General features: G+C 44.9%; 1 protein-coding gene across 3 annotated transcripts in view; it reads left to right on the top strand.

Annotated features, from left to right (window-relative positions):
* The window catches only part of LOC135903126 (hemicentin-2-like), a 578389-nt gene that overhangs the window by 29563 nt on the left and 526990 nt on the right, over nucleotides 1–21836 (top strand). For all 3 annotated transcript variants that reach the window (XR_011511029.1, XR_011511030.1, XM_070530708.1), the window contains exon 2: nucleotides 13509–13895. Coding sequence is in view for 1 of the 3 variants with exons in the window: in XM_070530708.1 (XP_070386809.1) it covers nucleotides 13509–13895 (387 nt within the window). In the remaining 2 variants the exon portion in view is untranslated. The remainder of the gene's footprint in view (nucleotides 1–13508; nucleotides 13896–21836) is intronic.

Below are 21836 nucleotides of genomic sequence, written 5' to 3'. Positions count from 1 at the left end.
CTGTATGAAAACCAACGGTTACTCATAATATTCTGTACATGGGACGTCGTTCGTGAGAGAGAGAGAGAGAGAGAGAAGTAAGAAAAGTCAGGGAGGTTAGCGAGACGGACGTCCGGAATGCTACCCTGCAACCCTGCATAGGGGGAAAGTGGTTAAAGGGACGAAAATATAGAAAGATGAGGAGAGTGAAAGAGCAGTAGTGGCCTGCTCACGTGGAGGTGCGCGCCTAGTCTATAGACATTTCCAACCCCTGTGAGTCTCCTTCTGAGCTGTTGGGAGCACGCGTAAGCCTCCTTCAAGAGCAATTCAGAAGCTGCAGCTCACGTGCGACAATCCAGGGAAGAGGCCCTCTTTCGCCCCGGTCGAAGGCTTTGTAAATGGTCGCGGACACCTGTCGTCTTGAGGTACGGCAGTAGTGCTCTCATTGCTTGCTCCATCGGAGAACATGTTTCGTATACCTACTTTAGCTGCTTGTATCACAGCGTTGCACATACAGCCTTTCACCCTAAAAGCCATAAAACCTAATTCCCGCACTTCCATCCAGCCTGTATGCTGCCCGTGGTTTCTCTCTAAGCTTTTATCATCGACTCTTTCTAAACTACACTAGTCAAATTGTACTGTCTCTACTGCCGTGTCATCCCCTTATGGATCTTGAATTACGTCACTTCATACACTGCCATCCATGTACCTACTTTATTTTGCTTCTCCTGTTTTATGAAAAAGCGCTTTCCCTTAAGATGTTTCCCAGAACGCGAAATTTACTTCAGCCATTCTGACATTGCCCAGAGAGCAATGCCATCTGTAGCCAAACGTACATCCAGGAAATCCTCCTGTAGTTTGTCTCGTCAGAACACTAGTGACGCCGTTAAAGGAAGGGAACTCATTGCCGAATCCTATGCTAAGCTCCACAGTCCTTTCATAGTTTCCACTTTCCCCGAGGCAGCCGTGCTCGTCAAGCTTAGACGGAAGAGCTTAGTATACGCGCGGCGCAAGGAGGCAAACGTTTATTTAACGGTTTATGTGGTTATTCTAATATTATCCCTTAAATAGATAATAATAAAATCCCGTAGTTTCCATTAGCTAAGCAATATTTTATCACTGACTACAGCTCAGGTTAAGTATAATAATGCGTAAAGGTTCATATTGGCTTAATGTCTGTCTTCTTGATGGATCATTGAGCCAAATTTCCGGCAAAAAATATTATGCAGGTCAAACGCACACGTTGCAATCTATGTGAAGCAAAGCTTTTGCGAAGTACTTAATAAATTATTTACTACTAATGTCGATGCTGACAATTGTTTACTTTCATCCCATGTAGCGCGTACTCTGATCCAATGTTTTTGTTTGTCCACCACAAAGGTAGCAGCTTTAATGTCATGTCATTGTTATCTTCATGCAATACACCGCACATAAGATATGCCGCGATGCAAGCATCGAACCAGGCTGATGCACAATGCGAAACATCTATGCAGCGATGTCACAAGAACGAAGGTGATGCATGATGCCTGTCGAGGGAAGAATGGCGATGACAAGTCTATACACAGAGAAGTACGACTCATATCTAGCTGCATTTAAGGATTGTTTGCCTCGAAAGTCACCATGGCACATATCCGTTCTTGAGATTTGGGAAATAGTAGTCACACACCCAGTAGCATATACCGAATGACTAAATCAAAGAAAATCAAGTAAATCAGAGAATCCGATGAATATAGCGTGCTATTCTGTCAACAGTTCAGTGTGCGTTAGAGATATTTACAAGTCAACATTGTATATACAGGTTTTATGAAGTAATTTATATTTATTACACAGATCAGAGGTACGTTGACTGGAATCCCTTTTGCGGTTCGCACAGAGAGGTTATACAGGGTGTCTCAGCGAACACTTTTAATATTTTTTTTAATTTGCCTGTGGCAGATGGCGCAATTCTAGTCCATGAGCTGGCCTAATAAATAACAAAACTTCACTTATTAAATTTTGACTCATTACAATATGACACATATTGCAATTTACAAATTCTACTGGGTGAGACTGCAAGGCATACTAATTTGAAAATAATTGTGTGGATGGCACCATTTACGAGATATGCGCTGCCAAACTTGCTGCAAAAAAAGGATTGTCGTTCCACTTACTTTCTTAACCAAACGTAGTTTTATGCATTGAAGCACAAAAGTAACTGGAACGCCACTGCATTCCTCTGTAAATATCTGGAAATCATATTCGGAAACTGGTGTCATCCTGAAAATTCGTTCGAAGTGGGTCTATGTTGCGAACTCCCCATCTAGAACTTGTATATTGCAATATGCGCCATAAAGTAATTAGTTAGAAACTTAATTAGTATTTCTTTTTAATACGCCGATTATGCATTTCATTTTTTTAAGTAATCTCCGCCACGTCGAGTAGACCGGCTCATGGACTAGAATTGTGCGATCTTCCACAGGCAATTTTTTTTTAATGTTTCAAAGTGTTCGCTGAAACGTCCGGTATATGATCGTTCGCTATTGCTAGTGTTCGGTGTACGTATAACCTTCGTATATATCCACAAATATAACCACCGAGATACCAACCGACCCAACGGCTGACAGCAGCCATGACAAAACCGACAGGGTAAACAAAGAAAGCTCCGCTTTAAACAGGCAAAATCAAGAATAAAAAATTCAACCGCACAATTCACGTATGTTGACCCATCCTGATCATTTCCTCCATCTTCTGAGCATCGTACCTTCGGGTATCTATTTATATGAAGCACCTCTGGGTGTTTCTCCTTGAGGCTTTTCTTTTCGAATCTTCTACTGCAACATTCAAGACTAATAAAAATAACAGGAGAGAATATCCGCCACTACACATCAAGCTTAACAGAAAAGAAGCCGTCATACTGCGCGGACTCTAGAAGGGCAGCTGCCTCCCCGGCACTGTGTACTACACGCAAGGTACCCCTCAACATTTACACGAGACTGCCAGTTCTGCAATACACAAAACCTTCTTCAACACATAGTGTGCGAATGCAAAAATAACCCCTGACAACACCTATCCAAGTGTCAATAGAAGACCAGTGGGAGGAACCGCTGACAAGCCCAAACCTGAGGACAAACTACGGCTGGTGAATAGAGACCAGGCTATCAGCACAGGGCCATGGCTACCTGTAATAGGGCGCCCACCCACCTTTGGGTATCAACAGTTTGGTCTCCGAAGTAGAGTTAACTCACTCACTATCCTTGTGAGTAGAGAGAGAGAGAGAAGATGACAAAGGTCGGAACAGGAAGATAAATATCCGGCTTGTTACCATGCACTGAATAAAGTGTAGATGGAGACAGAAAGATTAAAGAAAAAAAAAGAAAAGTGCACACACATGGAAAGAATAGGACAGGGGACGAAAGGAAAAACAGCCACACGTGCATAGGAACGCAGGGATGTCACAGTCATTCAAACAGGTCGCTTGACCGGAGGAACCTTATTAGCGCCTTCATCACCTTCTGTTGTGAAGATCGCATCAGCTGGCACTCCAAGGTCGTCTGCTCAGAAAACGGCCGGTCATCGAGGCGTGGCAACGCCTTCACGAGCTACTGTCTCTGGCAGCTGTAGATATGACAATAGCGGAGGATTTGTTCGAGTGCTTCCTCGCTGCCACAATTATCACAGACAGCACTGTCGGCCATTCCGATGCTGCAAGCAAATGCAATCGTGAAAGACACTCCAAGCCACAGTCGGCAGAGAACAATTGTCTCGATTCAGGATAGTCCAGATGGAATGCGTAGTCGGATGGATAGGTCCAGGCACCGAAGTCAAGTATGTTGAAAACCTGGCGTGTTCCACATGGGCCGTGTGGCATCACGCACTAATATGCGAAGCTTTGTTGCCGGGTCAGTTCTTGATAGCGGGCTGGGTTCCTTCACGGCATCTTCATGAGTCCTCCTAGCAGCTTCATCGGCGTTTTCATTGCCCGTGATGCCGCAGTAGCCTGGGAGCCACTCAAAGGTGATATCATGTCCTTTCTGTGCTAACTGCTGAAATAGCTGTCTTATTTCCAGCACAAGTTGGTCTTGTGGTCGACGAGGTGGAGGGGATAGCAAACAATGCTGGGCTGCCTCCGAATCAGTGAATATGCTCCATCTTCGGGGCAGATCTTCTTGGCTCATGTCAATTGCTCTGCGAAGTGCGGCAGGCTCTGCAGCAGTCGACGTTTTCCGATGAGGCGTTTTGAACTGAATGGCCACGGCTTTTTCGGGAAAGGTGGCAGCTTCTGCAGAACCGTCCACAGTTGTCGAGCCATGAGTGTAAATCTGAAGATAGTCCCTGTATGTCTCATGCAACAGGAGTAGAGATAGCTGCTTGAGCTGGCGACGAGAGTCCTGTTTTCGTTCGAATCCCTGGTATCGATGGTCGAACTTGTGGGCGAGCCAAACACCAAGGAGGTGCCAGCAGCCTCTCGGCAGGCGTATTATGTCTAGGTAGGAGTCAAGGTACGCCGATATCTCTTGGCAGAAGCAGGCACTGGGCCGGTCTTTCGACAGCGCAGCGAGGTGGGGAAAAGGGGCGCGGGCAACCTTCCTCATGTGTGCTCTGAGCACGTCCTATGTCATATCATATGCAACTATTATTGAAATCCGTCACCTTAGAGAATCACATGGTGCAAAGATAACTTCCAAGGGAGGAAGCTTACCGTCACACGTGCAAGAGGGATTTTTTGGTCATCCAGTGCGAACGTTCGTTCCAAGACCACTTCATAGCCGCAATTGTTTGAAGATCGGGCATGTCAGCGGCATATGCAAAAATTCGACCGTGTGCCCAGAATGTTCTAAGCGGCACAGCGCTGATGCATGCCGTGCGACTGATTGCAAGTGTACCACTTGCTCTGGTCCCCATGAAGAATCGTCGAAAGGCTGTCCGAGACACAACACAGTGCTGAAGGTCCTAAAACAAATGGTGAGAGACAACTCAACGCACAAAGAGGCCGCCACCAAAGTGCGACGGCGTTGTTCGCGCCGCAGACGATCTTCGTCTACTAGAAATACCACTGTCGTCGCACGAAACGCACTACTTCTTGCAGCTGCTGATCCCGAGGCACTCACTCACAGTAAAACATGGTATCTGTTGACGCAGTGAATACGTCTACTGGAAACGCCTGGCCTGCACTTCTGACATTATCAGAGCAAAGATCGACGGTGGATCACCGACGCACCAATGACGGCATAGATTGCGTACGAGGTCAAGACAAGCAAATAATTTCCAAAATCAAGTCTCTAATGAAAGTCATTGGCGTGTTGATAAATGGCATGCACACGCCATTTGCTCGGGGTGCTATGCAAGTGCTAGACGGCTTGGATCCGGTTCTTGCGAGCCTCGAGTAGCAAGCACAATTGCTCTATGCCGTCAGCCGTTCCCCAGTCAAGTCAAGGAAGCGTCTATTATGCACTGGAATGCCCATTGACTGAAATCTCGTATTGCTGATGTTCGGCATTACGTTTTCACCAATACATTCCCCATTATGGTTGTCTATGAACCGAACCTACAGAAACCCGTCCTGATCTCAGGCTATGAACTTTATGCGTCATCGACTTGTAATGAAATTAGCAAGGTAATCATCTAGATACGCTTTGAACTGACTTACGTTGTTCATCCAGTGCGCCCACATGACAGTAATCAGTTTGTCTGTTTGACCGTGAAAAAACACAAACATGCGTTTACTCTTTATGGGCGCTTATGTTTCTCCATCAAGTGGACAGAGACTGAGTGACATTATAGGATGCAAGTACTGGTCCGTGGATTGTTGCTGCGGACTTTAAAGCAGCAACAATTGCTGCGGTTTGCTGCGGACTTTAACTTTGGGGAAGCATCGAGGCTAATTCCAAAAGAAGAAACCTCGTGTGCTTTGCCTGCGACCATGAACTTTGCTGTCTAAACATTGGCAGTCCCACGTTTCTCCACGGCCGGACGTACAGTAGTTGTTTAGACTTAGCTTCTGTTTCGCGATGTCTCAATGGCTGCGTCCATTGGTTCGTAGATATAGAAACCCACGGAAGCGACCACGTTCCTACCTACCTGAAGATAAAAGTGCTAACCAAATTCGTTCCATCAACTTTTAAACAAACAATAGATTCTCCCGTGTTTAAAACACTTATGGAAGACGCATGCCACGAAGGCTTTTCATGCGCACTAGAAATTCAGATCGCCAAGGCTATGTAGGATGCTATGCATTCATTTCGGCCATTGGAGAAGTACACAGATTTTGACGCGGAAATAGAGAGCCTCCGTGCAATCCGCCGGCTAGCGGAGCGACGGCACAGGCTGACTAAATCGGTTTATGACCTTACAGTTGCCAGACGCATTCAAAAGAAAATTCAGCGTCGCCTTGCGGTACTGCAAAATCAACGCTGGAAATCCTTTTGTGAGTCTCTCAATCCGCGATGATGATGATGATGATCATGAACAACCTAGAGCATGAACGCCTGTATTCGTCCTTCCACTCATGCATAATCAGTGTGCACGTTATATGAGATGGGAAGCTATTGCGGTTTTCCTGACGTCGCGTGACAGACAGGTGAAGTGGGGGTAGTCTAAAAACGTTCTTGACCAATAGCGGAGGGCTGATTGCAGAAATGGAATAGAAAAGTTTGGAATAGTTTTACGTTATAGAGCCCATGCTCTCCCAGAGCAATTGCCCAACAGGCCCTATAGGATGCTGAATGCGGCGTTATCGCTCCTGTGTCACCGTTATTTCGTTTTACAAATTATAAGTACGCGCCCAGCATGCAGAAAATAGCTGGCAGGGTCACAATAGTACGAAGAGGTTCAGGTAACATCAAAAGCAGTTTTCTTTGATCGGGAAAACCGCAAATTTTACGCTCCATGTCATCACTAAAGTAGGATGCTGCCTGAGAAAGCTGTGCGTATTAGAAAACAAATAAAAAAGACGCTCAATACTTCGTCACAAATAACTGTTGAGCTCGCCGTGCTAGATAGCTATATTTTGAATAACATTTGAACACAAATAGCTAGATTTTGAATAACATGTCTAGCTTTTACACAAACAAAATGAATATTTGCATTTATGAAAATTATATTTATTATTTTATTTTGTTTTACTGCAGCTTGATACACGCTCGTGGCCAGCAGCGTACGCACCAAGAGCACGTATCGTTTCCGCAGATACAGAGGCAACAAATCGGGCATAGACAGCGATATCTTCAGCGAACGCCCCGCCGCCAATAAACCGGAAGAGATGTAAACGGGCCAATTATGTCTTTGACGTTATACGTAGAGCAATCACAGAAAATGTACAGGGTTGTGCGTAAACTTTTAATGTCTTATTCTCTGTCCCTCTCTTTCTTTCTCTCTCTTTCTCTCGTTTTGTTTTGTTTTATTGTTCACTAATGAGATACAAATTCACGATTGTAGCCAATTGAGAAAGCTGGGCATTTTAAAATTATGTATTTTTTATTCGTGTGATAAGACAATAAAAGCAATGAATTGGTGTTTCCTTTTTGTCCTCTCTTTTGGAACGAAAATTCTACACGATGTTAGCCTGCGTTCCATTGAATACGTATATAAACCGTGCTTTTCCGAGATAAAGGAAAATACTTTGTCCATGCAGAACATTAAGAGCAAATGCAGTGGTGATAGCTCGGGGTAGATAAATAAATATAAACAGGAAATGGTTAGTAGGCCACTTATTGTCATTTATTACATGGCGAAGAACGTTTCTGATGCCTGGTTCTCCCACAAGTGTAATTAGCTTAATGCGTTCATTTGCGTCCATGCGCGCATACCTCGTCACTATTTGTAGACATGACGTGCACTCGCGTGTGTGCGAGCAGCTAGTGGTGGTCCCCCTCTCTCTCTCTCTCTCTCTCTCTCTCTCTCTTTTCTGTAGCAGATTGGGTGAGGGAACAAACGCGAGGTAATGACATCTTAGTTGAAATCAAGAAACAGAAATGGGCATGGGAAGGACATGTAATGAGGAGGGAAGATAACCGATGGTCATTAAGGGTTACGGACTGGATTCCAAAGGAAGGGAAGCGTGCAGGGGACGGCAGAAAGTTAGGTGAGCGGATGAGATTAAGAAGTTTGCAGGGACAACATGGCCACAATTAGTAAATGACCGGGGTAGTTGGAGAAGTAAGGGAGCGGCCTTTGCCCGGCTGTGGGCGTAACCAGGCTGATGATATATATATATATATATATATATATATATATATATATATATATATATATATATATATATATATATATATATATATATATATATATATATATATATAGAGAGAGAGAGAGAGAGAGAGAGAGAGAGAGAGAGAGGCTTTATTTGTCAGGAAGAGGTTTTAAGGAGGGGTGGCTGGAGCCCCCAGTCCAGGGCCCCACTGGCCCCTCCCGCCGTCCTGACCTGGCTAATTAAGGACTTTTGTCCTGCCAAGTCGGAACGGGCGAGCTGTGCCTCCCACGGCTCCATTGTGCCATTGCTATTTGGCCTATGAGGGCGCTCAGTGTACTCCCAGCTTACATGCATTAGGGCGTGTATGCCACCGCACCAAGGGCAGTTGGCCCTATCGCGAGTGGGATACATGGCGTTTAGCAATTTTAGATGGGGGAATACCCCAGTCTGTATCTTGCGCCAATCGGCGGCCTCTTCCCAACTAAGTTGTGGGTGAGGCGGCGAGTATTTTTTGCGGACTCCATGATGATGAGCAAAAATTTCTTTGGTATTTAAATTGATGTGATTTTGAGTGGGATAGTGCGAGTGGTTGAGGTTAGAAGAGGCTGCCGTCGCTTGGTTGGTACACCGTCGAGCTAACGCGTTAGCCTGTTCGTTCCCTTGTACCCCCGCGTGTCCCGGGCACGCGGGGGTACTGGTAGGGCAATATTGACTCAACTCAATATTCCAGCATACCCCACTTATCTCACCGAACAACCCGTACCTCTCCCGAGAGTAGGCGATGACGATGGTTGCAAGATCTGGGAATTATCGTGAAGCTAGCAGCAGTCACGTGCCCCTTCAGAAACATGTGACATTTCTCCCGGGAGTCCATGACCAAAACCGAGTCCATTTTCGAACGCTCTGCGTGAGCAAGGGCAATCGCTGCTGTCAGATCGCGTTAACGACTGCCAGGGCGTACCTCTTTTGGTAGCGCTGCCCGGTCGCTTCTGCATACGCAGCTGCGTCCGTGTAGTACGTATAGTACGTAGGGTTATTAGGGTACATCGACTGAATATGTTGCGCGCGTGATTTGTAACTTTCCTTCTTTTACTCGCGATGCATGTTCTTTTGAAGTAGAGCTACTGTAATTTTGGATCTCGCCGAAGGAGGGAGAGGTACGGGTTGTTCGGTGAGATAAGTGGGGTATGCTGGAATATTGAGTTGAGTCAATATTGCCCTACCAGTTTTTGTGAAGCTGAGGCGTTCACTCTGTCGCATCGGAGTGGCCTGCCTGAGTTCATCGCAAGTATTATGTACTTTCAAAGCTAGCATGCGCCCTGTTGAGGTACGTTTAGGCAGGCCCAGAGCCCCCTTGAAAGCGATTCGAAGGATCGTATTGGCCTGCCTTTCCTCTTCCCTGTTCAGGATTTGTTAAGGTAAGCCATAATTGATTCGACTAATTACTAACACCTGTACGACCCTCAGGGTATCGTCTTCTCGCATGCCCACCTTTCGATACGTCACTCGACGTGTCATTTGGGCTATGTTGGGTGTTCTGAATTTGAGGGTTTTGAGCGTCTGTGCTGCTCTCCCATCACTCTGACGCCACAAACCCAGGACTCGCATCGTGGGTGCCTCTCGGACCGTGTGACCCCCCGAACCACAATGTTGATGGACCCTCTGAATTTAGAGCCTTTCGAGTGTATCCGGATGACCTCGGGTTTTTCGGGCGCATACTTCAGCCCGCTTCCTCGTGAAAATTTCTCCACCGCTAATGCTGCTCTGTGTAGCGTATATTCTTTATCCCCTAGGGAACCCCTGCTCACCTACAGCGTGATGTTGTCCGCGTAGATCTTGTAACCTAGGTCGGGTATCCGATCCAGACCACATGCGAGGCGGCACATCACCATGTTGTAGTGCAGAGACGATGTTATCGCTCCTTGAGGTGTTCCTTTGCTAGGCATTTTATATGTCTCCGATGTTACTTGGCCAATACTGATGCGTGCCTCGCGGTTGGAAAGAAACGTCCTCATGTAATTGTAGGCACGCTCGCCACAACTCACGAGTTCAAGTTCTTCGAGTGTTACGGCCTGAGACACGTTGTCGAAGGCCCCTTTGTGGTCTAGTGCTAGGACTATCGTCTCTCGTTGCCGTACGGTATATTTGTTAGAATTTGGTCTCTAAGTAAGAGGAACCTGTCTTGACATGATAAGCCCGTGCGAAATCCTACCATGGAGTCCGGGAACCTAAGTAAACGGGTGTTTTCGCATTTCGCCTCCATCGAAATGCGGCCACCATGCTCGGGATTCGATCTCGCGACATCGTTCTTAGCGGCCCTACACCACAGCCACTAAGTAACCACGGCGGGTTGCTTTAATTCTATTGTTGTGCGGCCTCCTTTAATAAATTTTCTTCAACCCAATCGCAAGCGCAGAAATCCTTAATTCTCTTTGACCCGAAGAAGCCGAGTGCTCAACACCTAATATTTATCCTTATTATTATTATTATTATTATTATTATTATTATTATTATTATTATTATTATTATTATTATTATTATTATTATTATTATTATTATTATTATTATTATTATTATTGGTAGCAGCATATGTAGTAGTAGTAGTGTTATTTTTTGCGTTGAAAACACACATACAACTGAGAGAGAGAAAAGGCAAGGAGCTGGCTGGCAACTGCCACAAAATAATATTATAGAATACACAAATGAAAGAGGACCAACAAGACAGAGTGAAAAACGCGGCGCAACAGTATTTTGTGCGCATAATAAGCAACTCCGATTTTTTTTTTCTAATTCGTACACCAAGGCGACTTTTCTCTATGAAAATTGTATTTTGTGTGACAATCAAGAGATTTCTTTTTTTTTCTCTTAACATGCAAGTTTTTTTAACTCAAATATATTTAAATATAATTTGCTCACAAGCCTGTCTGGCCGCTCTATTTTCTTGCCTCAGAAGACTCCCATCATTAAAAAAAGAATAACTGAACCTTCGATTTCGACCACAAGTTTCTGTGCTGGTGTTGTTTGTATAAATTGATGTCTCAAAATTTACATAAGCATGTGCCTATCAATGTGATATAAAGAATTTAAAAAAATTGCTTGTGGCAGATAGCGCAATTCTTATCCTTGAACGAATTGCTCGAAGAACCCAACACTAACATGTGTACTTGTTTATCTCTGGGGGCCGTGTTTCCACTGTCTGACAAATGTTATCGCTCAGCGCAGGACAGGCCTGAGTATGTATCGGAATTTTGTTGAATGTTATCGCGGAGCAGCTCTGGGCTGTCCAGCGAGCCCACGATGCGGCCAGGGAGCTACAACTCCCGGTCCCAACGTGGGAGTAGCCCGCTCTATGGGGCCTTGCACCCCGTAGCTCGCAGGACCTTTCATTAAAGTTATTCCATCCATATCGATGGTTCTATCCGCTGTCTGTAGTCACCGAACCTTGTGAAATCTGAGTGCATGTATGCGCGACGAGAATGGTGTAGTACTTTGTGGAAGAAACGCGGGCACTATCGGTTTCTCTGGATCCGATTTCTCTGGATTTCTCTGTATAACAGCCGACGCGCTTGACCCCCAGATCAGATTTTCGCCGATCGCCGACGGTGTTCACCACTGTCGTTGTGCCTTGGGTGTAGCGTGTTTTTCTGGGCATGGGTTCGCCTAATAAAGAGTTGATTTCAGCATTCACAGCTTTACTACTGGGTTCCTTACCTTCACTGCCACGTGACAATTCACTGAAACGCATAATTGAATAATTAACAAAATTTTACTTGTTAGGTTGTAACTAATTACTTTACAGCACATGTTTCGTTTTACTAATTGTAGCCGGTGAGTTAGAAAAGCACATCCCCTTGGAACGAATTCTATAGGATGGCAGGGTGTTCAATATTGTGCTGCCAAACGTGTCGTAAAAATGTAGTGTTTTTCCACTTCATTTTTATCAAAACCTTGTTTAAAGCACTGACGCAAACAAATAACTGGAACGCAAATCTGTTTTCTAACACACTTTAAAAATTATTATCTCGAAGTGTCATTTTGACAATTTTTTTAAAGTGGACATGCCTGGTGAACTCACCGGCTGCAATTCGTAAATTGCCATATGTACGGTATACCGTCAAGTAGTTTGTTAAAAACTTAGGCAGTAAAATTTTGTTGATTAGTTGATCATACATTTTGATATCTAGTGCAAGGTAATGTATGCAGTTTCGGATAAGTCACTTCAAGGGCTAGAATTGTGCTATGTAGTTCTGAATTGTCTAGAAATCACCCGGTATACATGGTGTCCCAACTATCATGCACCAAAACGGAAAAAATATGCAGATGCCCGTAGATGGACTGAACCAAGGTAATGTTGTTTACCGTCACTTGGAGATACTCGACTTATTTTTTACGTTCCTTCTAATTAATTGGTCTTAAGTAATCAACTTCTCAAAGATTATAATTATATGAATGGTGTTAATGAGAAAATTGCAGAGCAACATGAAAAACTCCCGATATAGCTTTCTATTGCTTAATACGTGCTATATAAAAGTGTTAAAGAAACCCGCGAATACACGCGAAATTGCCGCGCGACTGGCCGCTCGAGGAACTTTGTGTCTATTCGCCGGCTTCTTTCACGTTCGGAAAAACACTTTTATGTAGCACGTATTGGACAACAGAAAGCTGTGCCGGGAGTTCTTTTTTTCATTTTTTCATTTACACTATTCATCTATCTATAATATTTGAGAGGTTGATTAACTAATTAAGACTTATTATGTAATTAGGGGGATGCAAAAGATAATCTGAGTATCTCCAAGCAACGAAGCAAGTTACTTTGTGTCGGTCCAGCTACGTGGCGTTTCCATATTTTTAAAGTTTGGCTCCAGTACGTGGGACACCCGGTATACTATATGTACGGATATGTCAGTCCACTGTATCATCCTTTGTTCAGCGTGTTTGTACATTTCTACATCTACCTACGGATGCCTCAACATACCTTTCTTGCTTTCCTTTACGCAGCCTCACATTTTCTTTCTTCTTCTCTTCGTTTCATCTGTTGGTCACTCTGTCACGATGGATGATGTAGCCGGCGTCTCACCAGCTCCCAAACTCCAGAAGTCTTCCCTCTATAATGCGTTCTGTAATTAAACAAAATGGCTGAGACGTTAAAGCACAATAGTTTTAACATTGTTAAATAGGAGCCGGAATTACTAATTCTAGCTTAGACATTACTTTTAAGTACGTGATACGCTTCGAATTTCTTTCCCTCACACGCAGTCTCTCTCAGCATCGCGTATTGAGCACTGACTTTTTTTTTTCGGCGTTTTGTTCTTGCCGCACAACGTCGATTGTACGAACACGGCGACTATCCTCCCATCTGCAGATGACGATCCAGTGCCGGAACAGGACGAAACTGAGGCGCCGTCGCACGTGGGTCAGGAAGGCGGCCAAGTGGAGCTGCCGTGCAACGCCCTCCACTCTCGGCACGCCGCCACGCCGGCCTCGCCCGTGCGCGTCGAGTGGCACCGGCGCGGCGACGCGGACCCGGAGCCCGTGTACGCTGTCCACTTCCCGGGCCGCGCCAACCTAATGCAGGGCCGCCACCAGCCGCGAAAAGACTGGTCGCCGCGCGCCTACTTCGCGGTGCTCGGGTCACCAGCCGCACTCAAGGTCAAGGCTCTGGGCCTCGCCGATGCGGGCGTCTACACCTGCCGGGTGACGCGCTCTGACGGCAGCGTTCAGGCGTCCATCGTTCGCCTCTCCGTACTCGGTGAGCGTTTGGCCTTCTCCATGGACTTTCCGGCGCGGGGCCACCAGCCCGAGTGTATACCGACGTGCAGCAGGAAGGGCTTAGAGGGCAAAGATGCAGCACAAATACTCTATAGCGCCTATATAGGTCCTCACGCTCGATTGCAGATTGCAAACAGTTCTCTGAAGCCACAGCGAGAAGCTTAGAGAAGCTAGAATTCCTTACTTTAAGAATCATTGCTTCTCACTGGTGACAGTTACTAACTTTAGCATGTGTTGCATTTTGTCACGTCTTAAATATAATGGCCATCTACAACACTCTAAAAACAGTTGCACCCTTTAGGGTGTATATTTGCCGCACAACGATAATCATCATCTGTCTTGCTTGCGTTTCCTTTCGTGAAAACGCTGCGATCCGTACTTTCCTGTCGAGAGTGCTCTGTCATGCTGATAGCGCGCATGCCGTTCGTGACTTGGCAGTACCGGGCTCGCAGGTTTAAAGAAAGGAAATGCGGGCACTACAGATGATGGTTATTGTTGTGTGGCGAATGTACACCCCAAAGGGTGCAACTGTTTTGGAGCGAATAGCAAGGTAGAAGTCAAGAGAAAAAGCTTTTAACCATTCTGTTCGATTTTCGGATAATCATGTCTAAGCGCCGCTCATAACATTTTACGCTCTAAGCACACCCCAACTCCGTCTCTTTGCTGAGTGCTTTTGAATGTCTCCATTTTCTTTGCCCGTTGCTGGAAGTCGACCTTACTTCGTGCTGCATTTACTTAGGCGTGCCTTGCGTCTTGAAACATGTATGTTCAAGTTATTGGACCTGCATGGTTCAGATACGCGCGCCAATCATGAAATCATGTGTCCTCGTATCCTTTACACTGTGCTTTATGATTTCTTATATTTACAGCTACAATAAGTCAACAACAAAAAATGCGGCAAACCCGTGCACTTGATAAAGAAACGCAAACCCGGATAGGTAGCACCATCCTTGTATTCTTCTCGGGAAGCGAAAGAATATCCAATTATTAAATACACGCGCAGTGCGCAAATATTTATGTCCTCGCAAACGTGGTAATGAATGAGTAATTGAATTTGCGTGTTAGAAACAACATTCTCTTCAGGCACGCGTCTGTACACTTCCAACACCAGCCCACGATGTGCTTGTGATGCCAACCACGTCCGCAGCTTAGTCGCTAACAAAGTAACATACAGCACCATCTTTTCTCTGGCAGAGATGAGCTTGCAACTCCGCAAGGATGTTGTGTTGTGCACTGAAAGTTAAACATCGAGAACTCGCCAATAGACGAGACCAAAACAGAGTGAATAACGTATATGCTCTTTCTTTCGGAGGCTCGCCGCATCGGGGCAGTAAGCTTGCACATCCCACGTTAGGCTCGTGTAAATCGAGTTAAAAAGAAAAAGTAGGACAAGAAGCGCGTGGGAAATAAAGGCTGCAAGGCGGGCATGGCTCTCTTGGCCAGAGAAAATATTGCTGCAGAAATGACAGCCGCCCCAGCATTACGAGAAGAAGCAGCGGCCAAACTGGGCGCTATAGCGAGAGTGTGGTTGAAAAATGCGTAGGGTTTAAATTTCAAAGGCTCTATCAGCTGCTTTCCGCAGGCGCGCATGGGAAGTCCCGGTGAAACTCAGGTGCGAGAGGAGAGCGGGCCTGGTGTGCGTATATTCCCACCAGCGAAAACAATAAATGTATTGTCTGCTCCTTGCCTGATGTCCGCGTTCCTTGCTATGACTTTGCATCGAAAAAGTGTGCAAGGAATTCAAAGCAGGGACAAAGAGATGCGGAAGGAACAACCGCGTTGCTCGCGGCTTGCTCTGCCTTTGCTTTCTAAAACAAGTATTGCCGGCTAAGCCTTTTCTGTTGCAAGAAAGAAACTGTTCAAATGCAAGGGGCGTTCAAACACTTGCGGGAAGGAGTGAATTCGAGGCAAAAAAAAAAAGAATAAGCGGCGGAAGTATAAAGGTTTTGGCAGTTTGAGCGTGAGAATGGCCATCTTATCCGCGCTTCTCGTGTCGAGGAAAAATGTCTCTTGTCGGCCTTCGGGAAAAACCTCGCTTAGCAAGAGAGCGCTTATTCGCTTCGCTCTTTTTGTCTTCTTGCCTCATTCTTCCAGAACGTACGCTAGCCGCGACCGAACCGGCGCTGCAAAAGATAAAAAGGCGCCATCTATCAAAAATGCGTGCCCTGTCTTTGCTGTGCTTCCGGCTCGGTTGGAAGCCCTTAAGAATAAAAAGCGGGCCGTCCGTTTAGAGTGTCGCTTTCTTTATTAATTGTCTGTCACATTGGGCCCGCGTTCGGTTAGACGATAATGCTGTTCCTCGTCTTTTGTATTAGAAAGGCGGGTTATTATTAAGAACAATCAGTTCTCGGGGAAAGACTCTTCCGTTCCGTCTGGGACGCGTTATTGAAGAACAGTTTTGAACAAGACGCCAGAAATTATTCCGTCAGTTGTGCGCCGTTTTGAAACTACATAAACAATGGCATCTCACTGCTTGTTTATCTTGTTCTGTCAAACCACTCGACGTTGCCCTGACGTTGCTCATGAATAATGCGATTATGTTCTGGCAGGAGAACGACGCTCAGCAAGAGAAATGAACACGCCGCCACACGTTCGTGCCTCGCACGAACATAATACAAAATTAATTGCGAGTCGCGCACCAACTACTGCAGAATTAGTAAAAGAGGCTAAGAGAGGGTGTCTCTAAGGAGTAGCGACACGTCGCTGTTTCAGCAAATGACAGTCCGCGCAATTATAATTGAGGAAACGTTGATGGCGGTAAAAACATAAAATTTTTAAAAAGTGGGTGCATCTAGGGATTAAAGGAAAAAAAATTGAAAGCCATCACCCCGAAACTGTGAATTGCACGCAGCTTGACAATAACACTAAAGCACACTAAAAAGAGAAATAATAAACAAACAAAAATTAGCAAGCCACCCTTCTGGAATACCAAATGTGGTGCTTTGATAACCCAGAGAGGATGCAAAAATAAAACGTAGGTGGCAACGTCACATTGAAGTTTCCATTCTCTCTGACGTCGCAGACTCTGCCAGCATCTCCTCAGAGGGTTATTTATTTGCTTATTTAGTACCGATAAGAAAATGGTTGAATTGCATTTTAAAAGAAGCAATAACTTGCGCTCTCTTACGGCATCGGAGTTAAAGTTTTGGTGGGAGATGTGTAAAGACAAGTTTCATCTCAGTTTTCTCTTTTGGATAATGGGAAATATTCGGCTAAAAACATGCAAAGACTGTTTAGAAAAAATAGTGCTTCTGTCTACTTATCATTTATCTTTAGTGGCTCTTTTAAAGCGATAGCACGCAACTCTAAATTTAGTACAGATTTAGTTAAATAATTTGCTGCAGAATATTCAAACGGCACTGTAATGTGAATAAGTTTATCGGAAGTGCACCTGTTTACTACAATCACTACGCTTTTATTAAACCTACGGACGAACGATATTAATTTCGGACGCCCATCACTCTCTTAAAACCAGTGCGTTTTGCAACATCGCAAGCAACAGCAAAATCCCTGCGAGAGCTCTGTCTCTTCACTGTTGCAATTGTTTGAGAAGTAATCTTGGCTAATAGACCTCTGTCAGTAAATGCATAAAAGAACTCTTTAAATATACAGGCGAAACTACACAGCTTGCAGAAATAGCGGCTCTCTCCGCTTTCTTGTTCTCCTCTCTCACTTCGTATGTTTCTGAGTCACTACGCTCGTGCCAGGTCGTTTCCCGCATGTTTGGCATTCTTTCCGGTATTTTCCGCGCTTCTATCCTCTCTATACATTTCTCAGCTTAAGATATGCACGGCCTGCATTGGTTTAGGCGCTGTGTGTTTCTCTCTGTGAATTATTCTGAGGGCTATTTGTTTTACACAAAAAGGTCTTACGTTACCCAGTATATCTGTATGTAGCCACAGCGCCATTTCTAAAAGCATCTGGCTGCACCTATCCATTTATACACAGCCCAATATACCTCCTGTAGAAAAATAGGCGCGCGTATATTTATGCGAGAGAAGAGTCAATAGGGCGTATTTCCACACACACACACACACACACACACACACACACACACACACACACACATATATATATATATATATATATATATATATATATATATATATATATATATATATATATATATATATATATATATATATATATATATATATATATATATATATATATATATATATATATATATATATATAGTTCAAGTCAGTCTTCAATCCTGTAACGCATGAATTTGAAAGTCCAAGCAAATGCAGGCATGGAGTTCTGAGCAAACATTTGGGCGCTCGGTGAATACTGACCGTCGAGCTGTCCCTTTTTAGTATACCAACTTGTCTGTCGTCATTCCATTGACCTGCGCAAACAAGTTTTATAACACAGTGCCCGGATTTACAACGGCGCCAAGGTACGTGCATGTGTCGTAACTGTTCGTAATCGGGATAACTAAAGTCGTTTCTGAGCTCGCTGGGGTTTAAAGCTCTCTCACCTTGACCAAAAACTTGAACGTAATGTAAACCGATGGTCTAACGTCTGGAAGTATCTCTATGTTAGACAAGATTGAGCTTTGATTTTATCTCGATACTTATTTTTCAACTATGTGCGCTCATTACATATAGTATATATGACTGGAGGTTGAATCCAGGATGATCGAACGGGCAGTTTTGCGCGGTAACCGGCGTTATACGACTGGTACTGCATAGCGAAGGTAATGCGTACAGCTGAAAGCGTATGTCGTGCGTAGCGTGCCCGTACTCGAAGATATAAAACGTGCCATCTACTAAAATTTATTACCTCTCAATGCGTGTGGACGAATCAGTTTATGCTGCGCTTGGCTTTGCAAAAGAAATATAGGGTACTCAACAGTTGTAGGGCACGCAAGGTATCCGTGCGGGCACACGCACGCACGCACGCACGCACACACACACACACACACACACACACACACGCACACACACACACACACACGCACGCACGCACGCACGCACATACACACGCACGCACGCACGCACACACACACACACACACACACACACACACACACACACGTACACAGAAACACACACACACACACTCACACACACACACACACACGCACGCAAAGCGACAGCTGCAGGTTCAAAAAGTAGGCATGTACCGTACGGAATAAATATAAAAATAAATGTGCGGAAGTAATTTAGCAATACATGTTTTGTGTGTGTGTGTGTGTGTGTGTAACTTCAGAATGTTCCTTTTATGCGTTTGCTTGTTTTTTTATTTCTTCGTATCTCGGTTTTTTCACAAATTATTGGTCATAGAGGCATCCTTGTGAGTTTTCGGAACATGCACCATTCACTTTCAATGAGCTTTTCCAGCGCAAGAAACGACACGGACGATAAAGGAGCACACGCGAACAGCGCTCACTCGCGATTGAGTGCTTAGTGCGCAACTTGCAAACGCCAAGTAAATGCATATGTGCAACAAGAAAACAGGAAAACGAAGAAGGCGGTTCGATGGAATCATCATCATCATCATCAGCAGCAGCAGCCTGGTTACGCCCACTGCAGGGCAAAGGCCTCTCCCATACTTCTACAACTACCCCGGTCGTGTACTGGTTGTATCAGTGTCGCCCCTGCAAACTTCTTAATCTCATCCGCCCACCTAACTTTCTGCCGCCCCCTGCTGCGCTTTCCGTCCCTTGGAATCCAGTCCGTAACCCTTAATTACCATCGGTTATCTTCCCTCCTCATTACATGTCCTGCCCATGCCCATTTCTTTTTCTTGATTTCAACTAAGATGTCATTAACTCGAGTTTGTTCCCCCACCCAATCTGCTATTTTCTTATCCCTTAACGTTACACCTATCATTCTTCTGTCCATAGCTCGTTTCGTCGTTCTCAACTTAAGCAGAACCCCTTTCTTAAGCCTCCAGGTTTCTGCCCCGTACGTGAGCACTGGCAAGACACAGCTGTTATACAGTTTTTTTCTTGAGGGATAATGGCAACCTGCTGTTCATGATCTGAGAAAGCCTGCCAAACGCACCCCAGCCCATTCTTATTCTTCTGATTATTTCAGCCTCATGATCCGGATCCGCGGTCACTACCTGCCCTAAGTAGATGTATTCCCTTACCCCTTTCAGTGCCTCGCTACCTCTCGTAAACTGCTGTTCTCTTGCGAGACTGTTAAACAAAACTTTAGTTTTCTGCAGATTAAATTTTAGACCCACCCTTCGGCTTTGCCTCTCCAGGTCAGTGAGCATGAATTGCAATTGGTCCCCTGAGTTACTAAGCAAGGTAATATCATCAGCGACTAAGGTATTACTAAGGTAGTTACTAAGGTGTTCTCCATTAACTCGTATGCCGAATTCTTCCCAATCCAGGTCTCTGAATACCTCCTGTAAACACGCTGTGAATAGCATTGGAGAGATGGTATCTCCCTGCTCGACGCCTTTCTTTATTGGGATTTGATGGAATCGAATCCCAATCGATGGAATCGATGGAATCAAGATCAACTAAATGAAATTATGGGGTTTTACGCGCCAAAATCATGATCGGAATACGGGGCACGCCGTAGTGGGGGACTCCAGAATACTTAGGACCACCCAGAGTTCTTCAACGTGCACATAAATTTAAACACACGGGTGTTTTCGAATTTCGCCCCCATCGAATCGCGGCTGCCGTGGCCGGGATTCGATACCGAGACCTCGTACTTAGCAGCCTAAGACATCAAGATCATATATCCCGACTTTCAGTTCTTTTATATGACCCACGCTCGTGTAGCTTAATCACGTTAATCGCATAGGTTTTCTCAAATGCGTGGTGGGGATGACAAGGATATCGGGTTAGACGACACGATAATCTTGTGCCACTGGTAACTGTTGGCATGAAGAATCCAGCAGTAAATAGCTTTCTACGATGTACGCTAATCAAAAGTTGATGTAATGAAAATTAAGCTCAAGATGCGCATTAAAACATGTGTCAATTTTTACTACAGCGGAGTAAGAGCCTTCCCCTGAGCATTTCTCTGTGTGTTCATAAAGACAACAAATGCTTTCCGTGTTTTTTCTGCAACGTTTCTAAATTTTGCCGTTTGCGTTGTTCATCTAGAACACGCTCTTGAGTGTTTCAATATTCTTTTTTCCTGCAAACGGCCGTCGGCAACACTTCATGTGATTATGGATCAGCGGAAAAATGATTAGGAAATCGCAGAGCTCGCTACCTTATCATGGAGGCCGTTGAGGTGAAGGGAAATTGAAAATACAAAATCGACATGGTGGCACGTCATAGACAGCGTTATAAAAATTGTGTAGGACTAAGTATGCCTCAAGAAAACCATTAAGGGGCTATAAAATAACAACCTTTCTTCAGCCTTATTCCATAGCACCTTTCACACAATGCGTGTGCCCCGCAATAACACGGTGGTGGAGAGGAAAAAGAGAGGGAAATACATGGAGGTTAGCCAGTGTGCTTTTTTAAAGCACGTACGAGTATACACCGGTAAATTGAGTATACTATATATCAGTTCACTTATTTCACGTGAACTGCATGCATGGAGTCACGTATATTGCGTTGCTTATGCCAACTTTGGTGCGTGTTTGTGTGCCGGGAGGGGGAGGAGGGGTACATTTGTCTTCTGTGTTTTTATCTTTAGTTATTCAGTCGAGTGTCTCGAACCATCAAAGAATTTTTTTAAGAGCAATGTGTTTCTCAGCTCGCGTAGGCACTTGTCACACTTGTGACGCATGACCGTGGCACGGTACATGGTTCAAAAAAAGAAAAACAGGAGACGGAACTCTGTACTCGTACACTGCCGGTTATCTGGCAAACTGTCCGCCGATCGTATGCGACAACACGCGATGTGCTTGTTGCAGCATACTCAGAAGCGGTGCCGGGATGCGTTTGCTAAAAGCTGCGGGTTCGGCGTCCGCTCGTCTCACTCAGCTCGTCGGC

Source organism: Dermacentor albipictus, chromosome 1 (genome assembly GCF_038994185.2).
Source record: "Dermacentor albipictus isolate Rhodes 1998 colony chromosome 1, USDA_Dalb.pri_finalv2, whole genome shotgun sequence".
Classification (NCBI taxonomy): Eukaryota; Metazoa; Arthropoda; class Arachnida; order Ixodida; family Ixodidae; genus Dermacentor; species Dermacentor albipictus.
This window is presented reverse-complemented; position numbering and strand designations above follow the sequence as displayed.